The sequence below is a fragment of the Ictalurus punctatus genome, chromosome 7 (assembly GCF_001660625.3).
Source record: "Ictalurus punctatus breed USDA103 chromosome 7, Coco_2.0, whole genome shotgun sequence".
NCBI classification, from domain to species: Eukaryota; Metazoa; Chordata; class Actinopteri; order Siluriformes; family Ictaluridae; genus Ictalurus; species Ictalurus punctatus.
The window spans coordinates 12,128,901-12,147,599 of record NC_030422.2 but is presented as its reverse complement, the minus strand read 5'-3'; the positions used below and the strand labels follow the sequence as shown (position 1 = coordinate 12,147,599).

The following is an 18,699-nucleotide window of genomic DNA, read 5'->3' as shown; positions in this document are numbered from 1 at the left end:
TGAGACAGACCAGACAGAGACAGAGACACACAGTTGTAAGTAGTTTTATGTCTTGCTAAGACTGTACAGCACTTGGGAGGACAGAACGGTTTAATCCAGCTGTGTGGTGACATCATCCAGCTGTATTCTTGTAAAAAAAAAAACCAAAAAAAAAAAAAACCATCAGAGTCCCCATGTCTCACTGTTCGGTCTCACTGTTCGCTTTTCGATTTCCGTTCCCACTTTCGCAGAAACTTTTCTCATCTGTGTGTGTGTGTGTGTGTGTATGCGCAAGATGAAACCAGTCCGATGTCAGTAGTGAGACCAGTGCGTGTCGGTGACTCACAGCAGCAGTGTGATGAAGTCAGACAAGTTTCCCCAGACACTGACTCACACTCAGACTGTGTGTGTATGTTTCCCCATCAGTAACTGGATTAATCAATGATGGCACAGTCAGTCGTGCTAATGGTGTGTGTGTTGGTTATCAGATCATTCCACAGACAGACAAAAGAGAGACAGAGTAATAAACACACAAACAAACAGATGGTGTGTGTGTGTATAAAAAGAGAAAGAGGTCAGATTATTCTGCATTGACTCATCATTAGTGTTTATTACACACACACACACACACACACACACACACACAAAGAGAGAGAAACAAATGTACAAGAACAAAGAGGCAGTCAGAGACAGACAGATAAACAACAGGTTGATTCAGCATTACTGTTACCACACACACACACACACACTGCAGACGGTTTATTAGTGTGTGACCCCACCGTGACCAAGGAAGCTAACTATGTCTTCTTCTACAAACCCCCCCCCCCTCTCTCTCACTCACACACACACACACACACACACACACCACCTGCTGTGAAACTGGGTCAGCTGTGGTTTATGAAAACAACTCTACAGAACAAATGCCAAGTCAGACCTGTCTGTCTGTCTGTCTGTCTGTCTGTCTCTCTCTCTCTCTCACACACACACACACACACACACACACACACACAGATTATCAAGTTTATTTTAGCAGAAACACTTTACAGCACGTGTGACAGCGAGCCGTTCTCACCTGGTCCAGGGGCGTGTCTGACTGCAGGTGAAACTTCTCCTTCATCTGCTGGAGCACTGTGCTGAGTTTGTTCTGGTCGGCGGTGCCCTCGTAGCGGCGGCTCAGGTGCAGGTAGAGCGGCCAGCGAGCGGAGTCGAAGCCCCAGTGGCAGGTGCGCTTGTCGGGTGCGCGGTGCGAGTGCATGACGAAGTTCTGAGGCGAGAACAGCAGCTGACACTCCACACACTGCACGCACGGTGCGTCTGGACGCACGTAGAACTGAGGCACAAAGACGCCGCGGCACTTCCCCAGGCACCGGTGCTCCACCTGGACAGAGAAAAGAACATGGTACACAACATTTTAACACCGAATAACAAAATAAAGCCATGCTGCAGGAGACCATCATTTGTTTCATCACCGACCTGGAAGCCAAACTGTCCATTAACAGTTGAAATTTTCGCCCCGGTCTGGGTGTGGTTGTGGGCGGAGCCAGGGCGGAGCAGCGCATTGCACAGCCTCTGCGCGTCGGTCAGTGTGATGAGGCCGCAGGACGGGGCGTTGAAGGGCAGGATGCCCAGCACTTTGAGGACGTGCAGCTGGTCGGCATCACAGCGGGCGCAGTACACGTACAGCTCGTCACACACGACATTAATCTGCTGCAATGTGAAGTCTCGCAGCACAGAGTTCAAAACCTGCGGCAGACACAGGCGCTTCTCTCCGCCCACCACAAAGCTGGAGATCGACTCGCCCTCCAACACCGAGTGCATCAGCTCCGTCGACCTGTCACTAGGCACCAACAGAGGCCCCACCCCCAGGATGGAGGGTGAAGGAAGGGGAGGGGTCATAGGGGTCTGCGCCGAGCCCGCGTCGGTGCGGGCGGAGAAAGCAGCCGGTCCCCCGAGCGAGCTCCGGCTGCTCAGTGTGAACTGAGCCAGCGTATGTTTGAGACCTGGACTCAGGTCCAAGGCTTTATCGCACTCCGATTCCTCGCGCTTCACCCTGCGCGTCAGCTTCATCTCCGCCATCACGCGCTTCTTTATAGGAGCATCCTCCGGTCTGTCCCTGCACACACGCTTCACCCCGCACCGCAGAGCACTCACATCTCTAACCGGCACAGTCACGCTTGCCATGCCGTCTCACACACCGTCACCTTTCTGCCCACACCTGTCTCACACCTCCCGTTGGCTTGTCTCACTGTGAAAGACGTTCCGTTCTCAGTACTGGCATGGGGACGCAGCTCCACTTCCTGTCAAAAATAAAACAGTAACTGTAGATAAGAGCTGAAAACCATAGTATGAATAAAGTTTAATTTTTAGTATTTATTATAGTCCCTCTCTCTTTAATATCAGAGACATTTCCCTCTCAGTTCCCATTTCTAACACACTGAATAACTATTTAAACCCACACACATATTCCACTTTTTATATTAACAATAAAAATTAACAATATACATAAAAATATATAAAAATCTGAAATAAACAACGTGTCTGAGGTAAATCCCACCGAGCCCGAGTGTAAGCCCCTTAGAGAGACATCTCAATGGAGAGCACTAAAGCTGCGCTGAATCCCGAACGACTCGTTACTCCCTACTTAGGTGCACTACATGTCGCACTGAATGACTGCGGCTACACCGTATGTAGCGCGCTACAGGCCGCCATTTGGAACACAGCCATAATGCGCTAAATCCAACTGGGGGGGGGACCACCACACCATAGCCAAAACGTTACACTCACTCAAACTCACGCATAGAGGTTAAAATATAAACTTTAATTAAGTATGTGTTTAAATTCGTGTGTACTACCGGAAATAATCTGAAGGAGAAGCCAGGCTAGTTAGCTTTTCGGCTAACGAAGGCTCTGCTGATGTTATCGCGGCGCGAGCCTTCGCGAGAGAGAAAATTCGCCTCAGACATCTCGTCTTTCGAAGCAAAACGAAGGAACACGAGAGAAAATACGTAGCTACGATAACGACACACTTTCTATCAGATTATATTCCCACGGACAGAATTTAAGAGGATTTAAAGGACCTTACCGTGCTCAAGCTCACTCTCGTTCTCTCTCACTCTCTCTATGTCGCTCTCTGTCTCTAAATCACTCAGTCTGGGTTTCTCTCGACAGCGCGAGACGTGAAAACGTCACCAGATTGCGCTTCCTACCCGTATTTCGTACAAACCCCGTCTTAATGCAGTACGATTGGGGGGAAACATGGGCGCTAGCCAATCACAGCGCGGAGAAATCGTCTGGGCGATAAGGAGAGGGCGTGTTCGTCTATAAACGGGTGGGCTCTGAAACACAACGGATTTTTCCTTTGATCGACGCAGGGAAAACAAGTTCAAGTTTCGAAATGATTTCTGCAGAGAGAACGAGATCGGGGCTAGAGTTTAACCTGCTTTATTTTCGTCAACATTTCCATAAAGTTATTTCAGTTATTATAGCTTTCAATTAAACTATTTTTCACAAGAAAGGACAGTGCGGCAATCTCTGTCTCCAATTCATACCTCTTAATTTATTTATTTAAAAGAATAAGATGCATCCAGTGTAGTTAAGTGGGCGGGGCGGGGGGGGGGGCTTTTAAATAAAAATAAAATCTCTCTTTTTTGAAAAATAAGATGCAATGATACAGCTAATACCACCGTGACCTCTTTCGATCATTGGAAAGCTGAAAGGTTTTACAATTTACTTTAAAACAACTGTATATAATTTAGTGTATTTTGATAACTTGAGAGCGAGCGAGAGAGAAACGGGGGAAAAACCCCAATAATTTTACATTTCTTTTCTGTTGAAACGTCTTCACCTGCATCCGCCATTCATGTGACCGGCCCCTCGGCGCTCCTGAAATTATGGGATAGCACTTTAGCTCGCACAGCTTTCTGAATTAGCAGAAAATTTAGCCAGTTTAGGAGCGAAATCGTCAACGTACAGTTTTCAAATTAACATTGGGAAGCTGACACACACACTTCAAGTAATTAAACTTGTCAGAACACTGTTGCTAAGCAACAGGGAAACCTGAACCCGGAGCATAATAAACTAGCTAGTGGCTGAGAAGAATATTTGACTAGCACATAAGACAGTGTATAGGCACAGTGACAGTAAAAACATCCAAAACATCAACATTTACCTCAAATGTGTTGATAATTACAAAAAATAAAGAATTTATGACTAAAATTATACAGTTTATTACACGAATTAACTGCTAACAACTTCCGACACAATTCATGTAGACATCTCAGAAATACCGTGACACACAGTTTAGTTTAAACATGTTGTTAAAGTAATACTGACTCAAAATGTTTTTCTTTTCATCCTATAATTAATATGTAAGGAATAAAAAACTTGGAGTGTGCCTGATATGAAGCAAAATAACTTACTATCCAAATCCAGCTGAACAAACAAACAAACAATAGAAACCATCATAGAAATTATAATTGTTTTCACTACAAATATCATTATAAACCATCAGCTAACCATTAAAACCATTACTGGTCTTTAATTGTATCCACTAGTCATAACATGCCACCAGTAGAAGGCAACAAATTACCAGTAGAGACCCACAGGGACCATTACATCTTCCCTAAAAACCAATACAATTCCCATTATAACCAATACAAATTTTATGAGGGTTTCTATTGTTTTTTTCAGCAGGGAAGTTGATTATTTTCCTATAACAGCAGGTGTCTTATTCCTTTTATACCACAGCATTTGGCCAACAACCTATTTTTTATCTAATAAAGAATTCTCATTTTTTATGTTTATAGTTACATTTAATATGTAGAATGTTGACGAAACAAGTTGGTTCCTGTTAACACTTACGTTAGAGCAGCTATGAACAGTCGTTCTCTGACCAGATTCACTTTATTCTCTTTCTTGAAGTTAATAAGACAAAAGCAAACAAACAAACAGACAATTCAGCTTGTCATGTTACTGAGAAACCGCAAAGAAGCGCAAACTCATCTGTCCTGGAGATGTCTGAAATCTCAAAGTTACCCCGCTGAAAAAAACAATAGAAACCATCACAGAAATTCTAATGGTTTCATCAGCTAGCCATTAAAACCATTACCATCATTGGTAACCAATAGAAGGCAACAAATTACTAATAGAAACACACAGGGACCATTACAGTTTCCATTAAAAACATTACAAATTCTATGAGGGTTTCTATTGTTTGTTTTTTTCCCAGCAGCTTTCCCTCTGACTGTTACAAAGCGCTGACGATGGAGACTCCTTCCATACATGTTACATAAATGTCTCCTTACTTCACGAAGAAGAAAACTTCATATCAACAAGTGCTATTATTAGAGAAAAATAAACTATATTCCTCCTGGGTGAGCTGCTCAGTTTGTGTTAAAGTTCCTCAGCAGCCATTTGTCAGACTGTATTGAGATGTTAAAGAGTCAGAGTGCATTCACACACTCATTCAGTAACACCACACTGCATTCACACTCTGAAAGTTCACACAGTGAACACAGTGAATGTGGCCTGAGGTGCTACGTTTTTGTTTCATTTCAGTCCCAGGTCCTGATCACAGAACCTCCTCCTCCACACACACACACACACTTAACCAACAGCAGTGAAAAAGAAAATTATTTCTGATTACATACAGGGTCTGTCAGCTGGTCAAACTGTGCAGCACAGTAACACGACATGCAACATGTGTGCATTTGCAATGCCTGATTTAATTCAGTGTGTGAAGGATAAAGAGGCGGAAATTCAATACACTCCAGTTCAATAGACGGCTCTCTGGAAGTCTAAATGCTCTCCTGAGAAATAAGTCTCTCTGTCTTTAAAATAAATATTATTATAGTCACAGCTTTATATTAATGCACTCTTTCCAATGTGTTATCATTTCTATAGAAACAGCTCATTCACAGGGACTCGTATGGTGGGTGTTCCACATAAATGCATTAAAAAGAAAAATGTGTGCAATCGATAAATGATATGGTGAAGTTTTCTGTAAGAAGAAACATGTTTAGGTAAGGTTTACAGAAGGAGTCTCCAGTGTCAGCACATTGTGACAGCCAGAGGTAAAGCTGTAAATACGTTTTCCGACATCTTGAGGACAAGTTTTGTTTTATTTATTTATTTTTGTCTTATTAACTTGAAGAGAGAGTAAAAAAGAGGTTGGTGAGGAACAGACTGTTTATAGTTGCTATAATGCTGTGGTATAAGAGGAATAAAATGCTTGGGGACGTGCTGTTATTGGAAAATAATCAACTTTGTAGTGGTAACAGTAACTCAGCTTTGCACTGGACCATGATACAACTGCAATAAGGATTATTTTCCTATAACAGCACATCCTAGAGTGCATTATTCCTTACTTAATAATAGAAGTAGATTTTCCCTACTTTTTCAGTCAAACTGCATAAAAAATATAAATGACTTTTCTTGAAATGTGACCAGATCATCTTGTACTGTGTAACAGGTTAAAGTCAGCTACAGTTTTTAAGCTAACTGCTAAGCTAGTGTTGGCAAACACGAACAAGTGTGACATTTACACTCACGGTGTGTGTTTTACACGGTCAGGTTTTCATGTCTTTCAACATACACACACACACACACTTCTTTAAAGTTCACACACAGTGTATTCACACTGACCTCTTGACCCCGGCGTCTCCCACTGTGACCTCCTGACCCCTGCTGGTCGGTGCAGTCACATGACCTCAGATCACAAGGGTCAAAGCTAAGGTACCATTTGTTAAGTCTGCAGGATGTATGTGTGTGTGAGTGTGAGTGAGAGAGAGAGAGAGAGAGAGAGAGAGAGAGAGAGTGTGTACAACTGCATTTAGCATTGAGGTTAATTCAGATGCAGCCTGCAGAACCTGACTGTTTTTATTGCTTCATGTTTGAAAGTGAACATGACTGGATTTAGGATTTAGGAGAGAACCGCTCCTAATATAGCTAATCAATAGCTCCTTATTAAACATCTAATTAATGCACTAGATAGTGAGACAGGGAGAGTGAGACAGCGAGTTTTACAGTACCGTGTGTGTATTATATGGCATTGGATGTTCAGTTTTTACAGTTTATCACCAAAATGATCATCTGATTCTTTTCTGGCCCAAAAAAACCAAAACACAAATAAAAAAACTCATGATTTAATTAAGCATTTAAATTGGGCAGGGCTTAGGAGGCAGGAAGACAATAAATAGAGCCATGCTCTGCTACTATAATCTGATGTAAACATAAATAATTTCTAACCCAACCTTTGTAATTAATCAACACCTTCTGACTAATTAGAATTCAGACCTCAGCCGCGCTGTGGAGGAGTGTAATGAGAGTGCACTAACAGTGTAATAAGTATCTGATCATCGTTATTATCCCATATGTTTTTATTTAAAACAGATATTTTTTCTCCATTTAACAGCTTCATCAGAGGAACAGAAATAATAACAGCGATAATAAAAATAACAGGAATAAGAACAGTGGAATTCCATGAGCGGTTCTTTTCATCTAAAAACAGAGGAGGGAATACCAGAGCTCTAACACACACACACACACACACACACACACACACACACAGAGTATACAGAATAAGAGTAGTGTGTAGCATATAGTGTGTGTGTATGTATGTGTGTGTGTGTGTGTGTGTGTGTGTGTGTGTGTGTGTGTGTGGGGAACACATAATGAACTGTAAAGGATACACAGCATATATTGGAGCTCATGAACAAATATGTGTGCGTACACATGTAGTGTATAATTTGGTCATTAGTGTCCAAGGTCCAGTAGAAGGAGACAGCTATAGTGAGACAGACCAGTAGAGAGAGTGAGACAGATGAGTGTAAGGAGCGAGTGTGCACCAAAAAAAAAAAAACAAAAACAAAAAAAAAAACCCCCAGAGATTTGGCAAAAACAATGGAAGCTCTGCGCGCGCACACACACGGACGGACAGTCCCCATCGGTCTCAGATGCTGAATGAGTGTGTAAGCACACGCGCACACTCCTCACACACACTCCTCCGCTGACATCAGCAGTGGGTTGATGTACTCGAAGCCTTCAAACTCTGACTGGTCAATCTTCTTCACCACATCACTGCAACACACACACACACGCACATTAGATTGGGGCAGTGATGCAGTTAGCATTGAGCTGTAGCAGTACAGGTGATGAGGTTATTCTACAGCATTACTGATCCAGCACTGGGGGCAGAGCAACATGTTGATGAACACAGCAGTATTCTCATGCTTTGGGACAGACAGACACTCACTCATCGTCAGGGGTGAGCTGTATGGGCTCGTTGGTGAACTGTGCATCGAAGTTATCGAGTCCAAATTCACCGGAGATGTTCGGCTTGAAGGGAGGAACCACCTGTTTCTGTTCCATCTGTAACACACACACACACACACACACACACACAGATCTGAGTAATCAGCAGTTTCACACAATGACTCTTCTGTCTCCAGTCTACATAAATTAATCAGACAGACTAGGGCAGGCAGAGAGAGACAGACAGATAACCTGGGGCAGAGACAAACAAACATGGCAGAGACAGACAGGGGCAGAGAGACAGACAAAACACCAGACCAGGGACAATGACAGACAGGACAGACAGACCAGACCGACCGACCGACCGACCGACTGACCACAGGAGGGGCAGACATATAGCATGGGCAGACAGACAGGCACAAAGACAGAGTGACTCACCAGGTCCCAGTCTACATTTCGGAAGAAAGGATGAGCCATAATGTCAGCAAAACCTGTTTGAGGATGACAACCCAGACGCTCCTTAGGGTCCTGACACACACACACACACACACACACACACACACACACACACACACAGAAAGAGTGAGATAGCTGAAGTTATTAGCAGCAGTTACTTTGTGAACTGATGGTGGCGCTGTAACAGTGTTATATGTTTGGGTCCCAAGTACTGAACCCTTAGAGTTAACTCTGAATAAACCACTCACAACCTACTCTGGGTAAAAGAATCCTAGTGCTGATTGGCTGAGAGACCATAATTAAGCGGTCATATGTAAACAATATGGCCACAGCCTGCCAATAAGTCTGGGATTGTCATAAAAATGGATAGTTTGATTTTGTTCATCACTAGGGGGCTCTGTAATCAGCCAATCAGCATTCGGGAAGCATTTTGCAAGATTAATGTAGGACTCAACATAAAAATATATTTTTAAAATTATTTGTAGTAGTATTACAGGGACACAAATGTGTGTGTGTGTTTACCTTGTTGAGGAATCCCTTCAGTACACTGGCTGCTTTCACTGACAAAGACCTGGGGATCCTGATCTGCTTCTCCAAGATCACTGACACACACACACACACACACACACACACACACACACACACACACACACACACACGAGATCATGAACACATTTACACACCGTCACATCTCTCTTCTGTTGTTCTTCTAAATATGGTGGTTTGTTGATAGTGTAATTCTCCGTGTGTGTTACCCTGGAATAAATAATCTTCTGTGTTCTGGTCCGGATTGTCAGAGCTGCCCACGATGTCGAATGGAGACCTGCCCGCCATCATCTCGAACATCAGCACCCCCAATGCCCACCAGTCCACACTGAACCCTACACACATATACATATACACACACATATATACATACATAAATATATATACACACATACATACATACATACATACATACATACACACACACACACACACATACATACATATATATATACACACACACACACACACACACACACACACAGGAATACTAGAAGCGATTAGTGTGCAAGGTGGTGCATTAAATATAGTATTTGTGTGCGTGTACCATAGTCCTCTCCTCTCAAGATTTCAGGGGCAATATAGTTTGGGGTCCCACAGAATGTGCTGGTGGTGTCTCCAGGCCTCAGACCCTCCTAACACACACACACACACACACACACACACACACAAAGTTTAAGCCACCTTGTAGATGCTCAGTTAGAGACCAACTTTCCTCTTTTGCCATGTACCCCCCTCCACACACACACACACACGCACTTTCACTAACCCATACACACACACACACACGCACTTTCACTAACCCATACACACACACACACACGCACACACACACCTTGCACATGCCGTAGTCAGTGAGTTTGATGTGTCCCTCAGACTCCAGCAGGACGTTGTCCAGTTTCAGGTCTCTGTAGATGATGCCTCGCTCATGCAGGTAGTTCAGAGCCAGACTAATCTCAGCAGAGTAGAATCTGACACACACACACACACACACACACACACACACACACAGAGGTAACACACCTGAAACAGGTGAATTTCACTCTCAAGTCAGTACTTGTTCCCTACCTGGCGTGTTCCTCTGGAAGCTTTCTCTGTCGCTGCATGTGGAACATTAGGTCTCCTCCGTTTACGTACTCGATCACGAAGAAGAGTCTGTACGTACATACGTGTACACACACACACACACACACACACACACACACACACAAAGTATTAACTGTGGGCATGTATCAAATCACACATCCTATTCATATCTAGACAACAAACAAATTCCATTGTGGAAAAGTGCGTGTGTGTGCGCGTGCATGTCTAACCTGCTCTCAGTCTGGAAGCAGGAGTGAAGTCCCACCAGAAACGGGTGATTGGAGGCCTGTTCAAACACATGCTTCTCTGTCTGCACCCAGTCTATGTCCTGTACACACACACACAATTAACACAACGTTAACACAGAAACACTGAAGCTGATATTGTATGAGGTGTTAATACGCACACTGTCATAAACAAGGTGTTAAATACCTCGTCATCGTTGACGAGCTCCTTCTTAACGACCTTCATGGCGTAGATGCGCTCAGTCTTCTTCAGGCGCACGAGAAGCACTTTAGCGTAGCTCCCTCTGCCAATCACCCTGAGCAAGTCGAAATCAGACAGACCCAGACTGGAGGGGGCTTTACCTGGTTCCCTGCTGCTCACCGCCTGAATGCACGTGCACACACACCTGTATTACTATCTTTGTGGGAATTCTCAAGAACTGTATTGAGTTCTAATCATATTTCTCCACAATGTCAACACTGCCCACCATCACTCTCTCTCTCTCTCTCTCTCTCTCTCTCTCTCCCTAACACACACACTTATATCATTGTTGAACTCTGACCTCATGCTCCTCTCCCATATGGTTGATGCTCTCACTGGAGTTCTTATGAGGAAGAACTGACCAAGAGAGAAAAAGTGAACATTAGATCCTCAGCAGTGTGAAATCACACACACACACCATCCAAAAATAAGGGTTAATTACCTGGCTCTGGGTGTTCAGCTGGGTGTGGCACCGGGTCCACCCGCTCCAACACTGGCTCCTGCTCAACACACACACACACACACTAATTAACGCTTACTTAATGTTGCGGTTATATGATTGTCATAATTAATGTGGTGCCTCTGTCTGTGTAAGCAATACACAATAAACACTATACCTGTACCAGAACAACTAACACCACAATGAACACCCTACATGTGTCTGTGTAATTAACACTGTAACTGATGTACCAATTTATGGTACCTGTATATGGTTAATTAACCCAGAGTACTCAAAACCGTACCTGTATTCGGTTAATTAATCCAGAGTAATCTACACTGTACCTGTATATGGTTAATTAATCCAGAGTAATTAACAACGTACCTGTATCTGCCTGCCACACTCCAGTGTGACCAGTTTGTGACACTTCTTGTGGATGAGCAGTTTGCAGCTGATGCACTTGAAGCCCTGGCGGCCGAGCCCCCAGATCCGGTCAGTGCAGATAGCACAGTGAGCACGCTGAACACACACATGGTGTTAACGTGTTAAAGATCACAGAGTCAACATTATTATTATTATTACTATTATTAGTGGTGATGATCTGTACCCTGTTGAAGCGTTTGGCCTGGAAGGCGTGTCCGTTAGCGTAGTAGAGTTTCCTCCACCGTCGAGCTCCACGCCGATAAATCGACTCTAAACACACACACAGCGTATCTCTCTGTGAGGTGAAGTTAGATTAAACTCACACACAGTGTACCTCATGTTTAGAACATGCCACCAAAATCAAAACATCAACACAGATTGGGAGTTAATTATAAATAAACGTGTGTGTGTGTGTGTGTGTGTGTGTGTGTGTGAGAGAGAGAGAGAGAGAGAGAGAGAGAGAGAGAGAGGAGACTCACTGTCCTCTCCTGGACACGGCATTCCAGGTTTCTCCGGGACACATGGAAACACTACAGAACACACACAGTCAGATTCAGGGTCTATTCCAGAAAGCGGTTTTAACAAACCCTAAACATCTGCGTGAATGGCAAGTTGCGTGATCAAGTTATCACAGAGTAGTAGAATTAATACAAGTAGAATTTCTATAGTTGGGAGTGTGTTGATGAAAAAGTCCTACGTTGGACGCGCGACGCAATCTGTTAAATAACTCAGTCTAAACACATGTTGTGAATGTCGTCACTACTGAGTGGGCGGTACTAAATCCGTTTCATTCAGTCATCACCAATCTGATTGGTTAATTGAGTCTTCTGAATAAATACACTGATTAGTTCAGATCTGGCTGATTGCTTTTTCCCCGTTTGTTTTTTTTCTGTCAAAATAAGCTCTTGACCAGCATGCTTAAATTAACAGGTGCACAGTAGGTAAAATTTTTAAAGACGAAATATCTCCGCCGCCACTTAGTGCACAGACACAAGATATAATATGGAAGCTCATCTTCCGGTGCTTGGCATCGTTGTCTCCGAGTTACTAGTGAGAATATGATGTGAATGATAAGTGTTAAGAGAACCTGCTTTACAGCATACCGTTGGCATAGCAACTGAGCCAGACTTGCTCTGATCTCGGTTTATGGAATGGAAAATTCCGTGTTTTTTTCCAAACCACCCGAGCGAACGGATCAGGGTGAGGAGCTGAACTTACCGTGGATGATGAGCTCGGAGTCTTTGTTCAGTTCATAGAGACGGAGAGCTTCTTCGAGCTCCAGCTGAGACGACACGGTGCAGGGGTCTCCTACACACACACACACACACACACACACACACACACACAGTGTCAATCAAATAAAACATGGCAATCAGCAGTTTGCGAGTCTAATTATAATTCATATTTAATACAAGACCAAGTGTATACATAGATAAGATTATAAGAATGTGTATATATTGTAAGTGTGTGTGTGTGTGTGAGTGTGTGAGAGAGAGAGAGAGAGAGGTAGAGAGAGAAAGACCTTCTTCATCAATCCACTTCATGGTGAAGAGCTGGTCGTTGTCCAGAGAGCACATGTCCCTCACCTCACTGTACAGACCTTCGTAGGAGATGGATGGCTCAAAGTGTGTGATCATGATGTCCCTGGAAGGGGGGGCGGGTCACACAGACATAGAACATAAATAAATTGATGAAACAGTATTAGAAATTGTTGAGCAGGACAATGTACAGGCAAACTGAAGATGAAGAGAGAGAGAAGACTGAGACAAAGAAGAGAGAAGAAGGAGAAGAAGAGAAAAGATGGAGAAGATAGATGAAGAAGAGAGAAGATTGAGATGAAGAAGAGAGAAGAATATAAATAAGGAGAGAGAGAGAAGATTGAGAGAAGATTGAGATGAAGAAGAAAGAAGAAGATAAAGTAGGAGAGAGAGAGAGGAGATTGAGATGAAGAGAGAAGAAGATAAAGGAGGAGAGAGAAGATTGAGATGAAGAAAAGAGAGATGTAATTTCCGTTGTTCCCAAATTTAAAACCACATCTATTTAAAAAAAAAAGAAAGAAAACTCCACCAGAGTCTCTTGCTCCATAACAAATGTTCCACACGTTTTGAATCTGCCGTGTTCTGCTGCTGCTCTGTGAATAGTCTTCCACTGCTTACACAGGGAACTCCAGCTGTTCCTCAGAGCACACTTCTGCCTGAAGAGCTCCAGACACTTCTCAGTGAAGCACAGGGTGTTACCTTCTCTCAGGTGTGCTACAGAAGTTTATCTCCATAAACTTCTTGAAAGTTGCCCAATTCTGAGACATGGAGATGCACAATTGACGGAGTCCCGTCCTCTTCCGGCTCCTCAAACACAGCAGAGGAGCACCTTCATAATTAGAGGCTCTACTCGTTCTTCCCCTGAACCATCCAGATCTCCTCCAGCAGCTTGTGGCTTTGGATTAGTGGGTGATGAAGTAGAGGTTCTTCCATTACCCGTCATCCAGGGGGTTCCACGGATCTTATTATCACACTCACAGCCACACTTTATTACTAAAATAACCACAAACTCCTCAGTCACACAAACCATGTAAGACCTACCTACATACACAATTCTAATGTGTGTATGTGTGTATGAGAGAAAGAGAGAGAGACACAGATAGTGAGAGTGATAGAAAGATAGAGAGAGAAACAGAGAGAGACAGAGACATACAGAGAGCAAAAGAGACAGACTTGGGGGACAGACAGGGAGGGAGAGAGACAGACAGGGAGGGAGAGAGACAGACAGAAAGAGAGGGGGAAGAGAGACAGACAGGGAGAGGGGGGAGGGAGGGAAATGGGAACAACCTCCTCACATTACAGGTTTATCAGGTCCTGAGTGACAACATTCTCTCTCTCTCTCTCTCTCTCTCTCTCTCTCACACACTCACACACACAGAGTGACTACAACATAGAACTATTTCCAGACAAAGAGAGACACCGATACTGAGGATGTGAGTGTGTGTGTTGGAGATAAATTTGGTGGTTATGTAGTTATTAATGTACTTTTGCATTACAAAGACAGTGACAGACACACACAGCAACACTTGGTGTGTAATTTATTAACAAATTAAATGAATTTGTAAACAGATACTATTTGTGCACGATTTCCTTCATATTCCGTAAACATTAAATACAATCCCTGACAGCAGAACAGAATGATAATAATAATAAAACTAATTTTATTCAAATATTTATAAACAAAACTAAATTAAATGAAACAGTTAGTAAAGAATAACACAAAGAGAAATAATCAATCATAACGTTTGATGGGATTAATAAACAATTCGCTCAATCAAAAATTAATCTGGTTTATTCTCCACATGATTTGAGAATAATAATACTAACAATAAATTATTATTATTATTATTACTACTACGTCATAACTAAAAAACTACTGAGAAGTAAACAACTAAACGGCATATGATAAAAAAAAAACTTCGGTAAACTTTAATTAAGAAAAAACAACAACAGCAACGATAGTAATGAACTATACATTTTTTAAAACTTTAATAAATAAATGAATTAATTAATACGAACTAAAAGACCGAAGAACTACGAGCACTCCAATAACATACAACGCTAATTTAGTTTAGCCTCAAAGCTACCTGAGAGATTTTATCCAAAACACAGAGACTGTATATTGTGTAAACGGTGATGAAGTGTTTTAAATGTGAAATAAACGTAAAAATGAAATGTAGTTTCCTGCCACACGCTTACCCGCGGTAGTAGGCCTTGACCCGGACCTGGTGCGGATTGTCCCCCGGGTGGCTCGCACTGCTGTCCCGCACAGTCGGCATCCTCAGCGCCGGGAGTGAGCGAGTGCTAAACTAGCTAACTGACAGTCGGCTGAACGACAACCAACACAAATAAAAAACTAAATAAAACTTTATATTTACGGTTATAACTAAAATAACAACAATAATAATAAATCCACTGAATAAACACGGTATTTCCTGTAAAAGTGTAAGGAGGAGCACCGGAGCTCACAGGAACAACTAAAGAGCTAAAACTTCTCCAGCCGACGGCAGAATTCCAAATAATTCGCCACTTCCTGTAGACGCGCACTTTCCCTTGCATAGTATCTGCACTTCACTCTAGTGCACTATGTATGGGTGAGAATACAATTGGAATTCTACCAAAGAGGAAAGAGTTGGACTGAACCAAGTGTGGAATGCGCAGGGAGGTGCGTGCAAACATATCCGTAGTTAAAAATGCAAAAAAATAAAAAATAATAATAAAAAAATAAAGTAGCTAAAGTGACGTTTCTGGATATGATATTATGACTCAACGAATTAATGGGTTTGATAAGTATCCAAGGATTTAATGTGTTAAAAAAATGTTTTGCGTTGAATGGACAGATGCGTTGATCCGCATTGAGATTATACCAACTGAGTTGCGGGGAGGGGAGGCTGAAGAGGGTTAGCTGAGTGTGCATACTGTAATATGCACACACTCTTTTTCATTTGTTTATTTATTTATTTTTATAAAGAACAATCATATGTAAAATAATAATAATAGACTTTACTCAAGCTACATTGTTCTCACCATATTCTAGACAGTTTATTGTTTGTAGTGACTCATGAGGAGACGCTGTACAGGGCATAATGTTGCATCAAACACCAAGCTACACTACATAATAAAAAGTATCTGGACTTGTGTAACATCTAATTCCAAAACCATGATTAATATGGAGTTAATCCTCCCATCACTCTTTCTGGGAAAGTTTCACTTTTGGAACATTCGTTCTTCTTCATTAACTAAGCTCTTTATCCTGGTCAGGATCATGTTAAATGGTGTGTGACCGAAGTGAGATGTTACTGAGATTAGCTGTTCGTTTGAAAGCCCAGTGGTGTCCAGTGTTCCTAAACAGCAGCTGAAGCGGACAAGGATGAAATTATTTCAGGAGTTGTTTGTTCTCTAATATAACCGTGCGACCGACTAGCTAGGAAGCTAACATTAGCTACGTCTGTTCGTAACAGTAACTTGCAGAGTCACGTAGCTATGCTCATAGTTCAGAACAAAACGCATGAAATCTTACACCTGGATAAATAACTGGCAATGTACTTAGGTATCAGAAGTTACTGTCATTGCAGTTAAAAACATTTATTATAACCAATAACAAGCAATAACTCACAGGACATTTGCTACTTTGTTACATTTACACGCATGCGTGGAATCGAACCGGAAGTCTCACACAAAACGAGGAAGTATGAGCTATTACTTACTTCCAGGTTTTAAAATAAGGCAGTATCGTTTTAATGTCCCCTTCAGGAAATGCTCTTGAGAAAGTGAATTCTGCCTCTCTGATCTGAAATGAGATTTTTGCCTTGGTGATGCTCGATTCTGGAACATAGCTGTGAAGATTTCTCGACTGTTCGGCCAAAAGAAGCACTGGAGTTGGATGATTAAGCCTGGCTCGCAGCTCGTTTAACACTTCATCCCACGGGTGTTTTATAAGAGCCAAGTTCATCCACAACAAAATCTGCAACGTATTTCTCTACGGGTTTTCGTTGGTGAATGATCAGCTCCTTCCTCAAACTGTTGTCATGAAGCATACAATTCTCAAGATCAGGGGTTGTTGTGTGGTCGTTGTGTGGTCTGGTGGAGCGTGGTATAGATGTGGGCCCAGCAAAGTACTTCAGTGGGTCAAACCAAATACTTGAGTAAATAACGTTACGGCTCTGATAAACGTATGAAAAAGAAACGCCAGAAGTTTAACGACTTCCCTTTTCTAAACATGAACCAACTTCTGTAGCAGATCCTCCATTTTGGTTTATTCAATCACATTCGTTTGTGTAAATTATTTCGTTTTACTGAATTGATTTTTCACCGTAACCCCTCTGGTCTGATTAGCAAACAAACAACATGGCTGCTTTAAAGAAACTTCATTCATGAAAACAGTATGTTTATAGACGAGAACAGAACCAGGCCTATGATTAAAACACATTGTGTAGGCAAACTCATCAAAACACTGTGTGAAGTGCAGCAAACCAATTAGTCATTTAGTCAAAGTGGTATAAGAGATTCTCGTGGCTTTCACACGGAATTCAAATGTGCATGCAGCTGTCTTCCATTAACCATGTGATGCATTGAGCAGGTCTTTGCTAAACAAAATAGTCTATCTTGTTTTTTGCCAAAGAACTGCCTTACTCTCATGTGCATGTATCAACCTGCTCATTGTGTAAATAGTTTCATACAAAATAGTCCACCCAACAGTCATAACAGACAAATATACACCATATGCTTCATCATAAATGTCAGTAATGCCACTTGAACTGATTACAGCAGAATTCTGACATGCAATTATTCGATTGAACAAATTGACTAGTCCATTAACTAGTCCAATTTACTAGTTCACTGGTGCAGCTCATCATCTATCAGTTGTTAGAGATTTTTCCCCCTGAGTAATTCACATGGATGAGAACTCCATGATTCCCTAATGCCTACAGAAATGGAATTAATCTTCCCCGTATCATTTTAGGATTAAAATACAATATCTACACATCCTGGCTATGATTTATATGCTTTAAAAAAATCAGATTGTTGTTTGTTTGTTTTCAAATTAAAAAATCCTGACATAGATATCAAACTTATCACGGTATTTTGCATTTAAAGAATTGTTCGAGTGTTCACACTGACCATCATTGGGGAAGACTATGCTTATACAATTTAAACACAGACTTTGCTTCGTTTGTTTGGGAGTCCTTTAAACCTCCATGCAAATCTCTTCCACTTCTTTTCCCTTTTAAATAGACGATATGGTACCTGCCACCTTAGTGAACTGACTTGAAAATAAGTTAAGCTGAGTACAGAGTGTCCCGACAAATACTGAACTGCATATGCAAATTAAGGCTTTATTATGCAAAGCAGAAGCCATACATCAACACTGTCCAGAAGCGCCACAGATGTCTCTGGGCTCGGTCTCATCTGAGATGGACAGTGACACAGTGGAATCGTGTTTTGTGGTCCGACGTGTCAACATTTCAAATAGTTTTTGGACAAGACAGCCGTCGT

The 18,699-nt window shown here is 42.2% G+C and overlaps 2 protein-coding genes across 3 annotated transcripts in view; both read right to left on the bottom strand.

The window, feature by feature from the left end:
* The window catches only part of skila (SKI-like proto-oncogene a), an 8,699-nt gene extending 5,493 nt beyond the window's left edge, over positions 1-3,206 (bottom strand). For both annotated transcript variants that reach the window (XM_017471505.2, XM_017471506.2), the window contains exons 1-3: positions 3,062-3,206; positions 1,453-2,276; positions 1,052-1,357 (exon numbers count right to left, since the gene is read on the bottom strand). In XM_017471505.2, the coding sequence (XP_017326994.1) occupies positions 1,052-1,357; positions 1,453-2,160 (1,014 nt within the window). In that variant the 5' untranslated portion in view covers positions 2,161-2,276; positions 3,062-3,206. The remainder of the gene's footprint in view (positions 1-1,051; positions 1,358-1,452; positions 2,277-3,061) is intronic.
* A 4,131-nt stretch (positions 3,207-7,337) lies between these two features.
* Positions 7,338-15,730, bottom strand: prkci (protein kinase C, iota). The gene is made up of 18 exons (XM_053681158.1): positions 15,403-15,730; positions 13,188-13,309; positions 12,884-12,973; positions 12,145-12,195; positions 11,850-11,935; positions 11,627-11,761; positions 11,246-11,303; positions 11,105-11,160; positions 10,750-10,926; positions 10,548-10,645; positions 10,300-10,386; positions 10,067-10,202; positions 9,779-9,866; positions 9,441-9,566; positions 9,208-9,287; positions 8,668-8,757; positions 8,231-8,346; positions 7,338-8,055 (listed from the first exon to the last, which is right to left on the bottom strand). Exons 1-18 carry the CDS (start codon positions 15,480-15,482, stop codon positions 7,968-7,970), a joined length of 1,764 nt encoding a protein of 587 aa, XP_053537133.1. The 5' UTR covers positions 15,483-15,730; the 3' UTR covers positions 7,338-7,967.
* Positions 15,731-18,699: the final 2,969 nt, after the last annotated feature.

Coding starts and splice junctions, on each gene's coding strand:
- prkci (XM_053681158.1), bottom strand. CDS start 15,482: ATGCCGACTGTGCGGGACAGCAGTGCGAGCCACCCGGGGGACAATCCG. Junction 10,387..10,547: donor TGCTTCCAGACTGAGAGCAG/GTTAGACATGCA, acceptor ATGTACGTACAG/ACTCTTCTTCGTGATCGAGT. Junction 9,288..9,440: donor AGAAGATTATTTATTCCAGG/GTAACACACACG, acceptor TGTGTGTGTCAG/TGATCTTGGAGAAGCAGATC.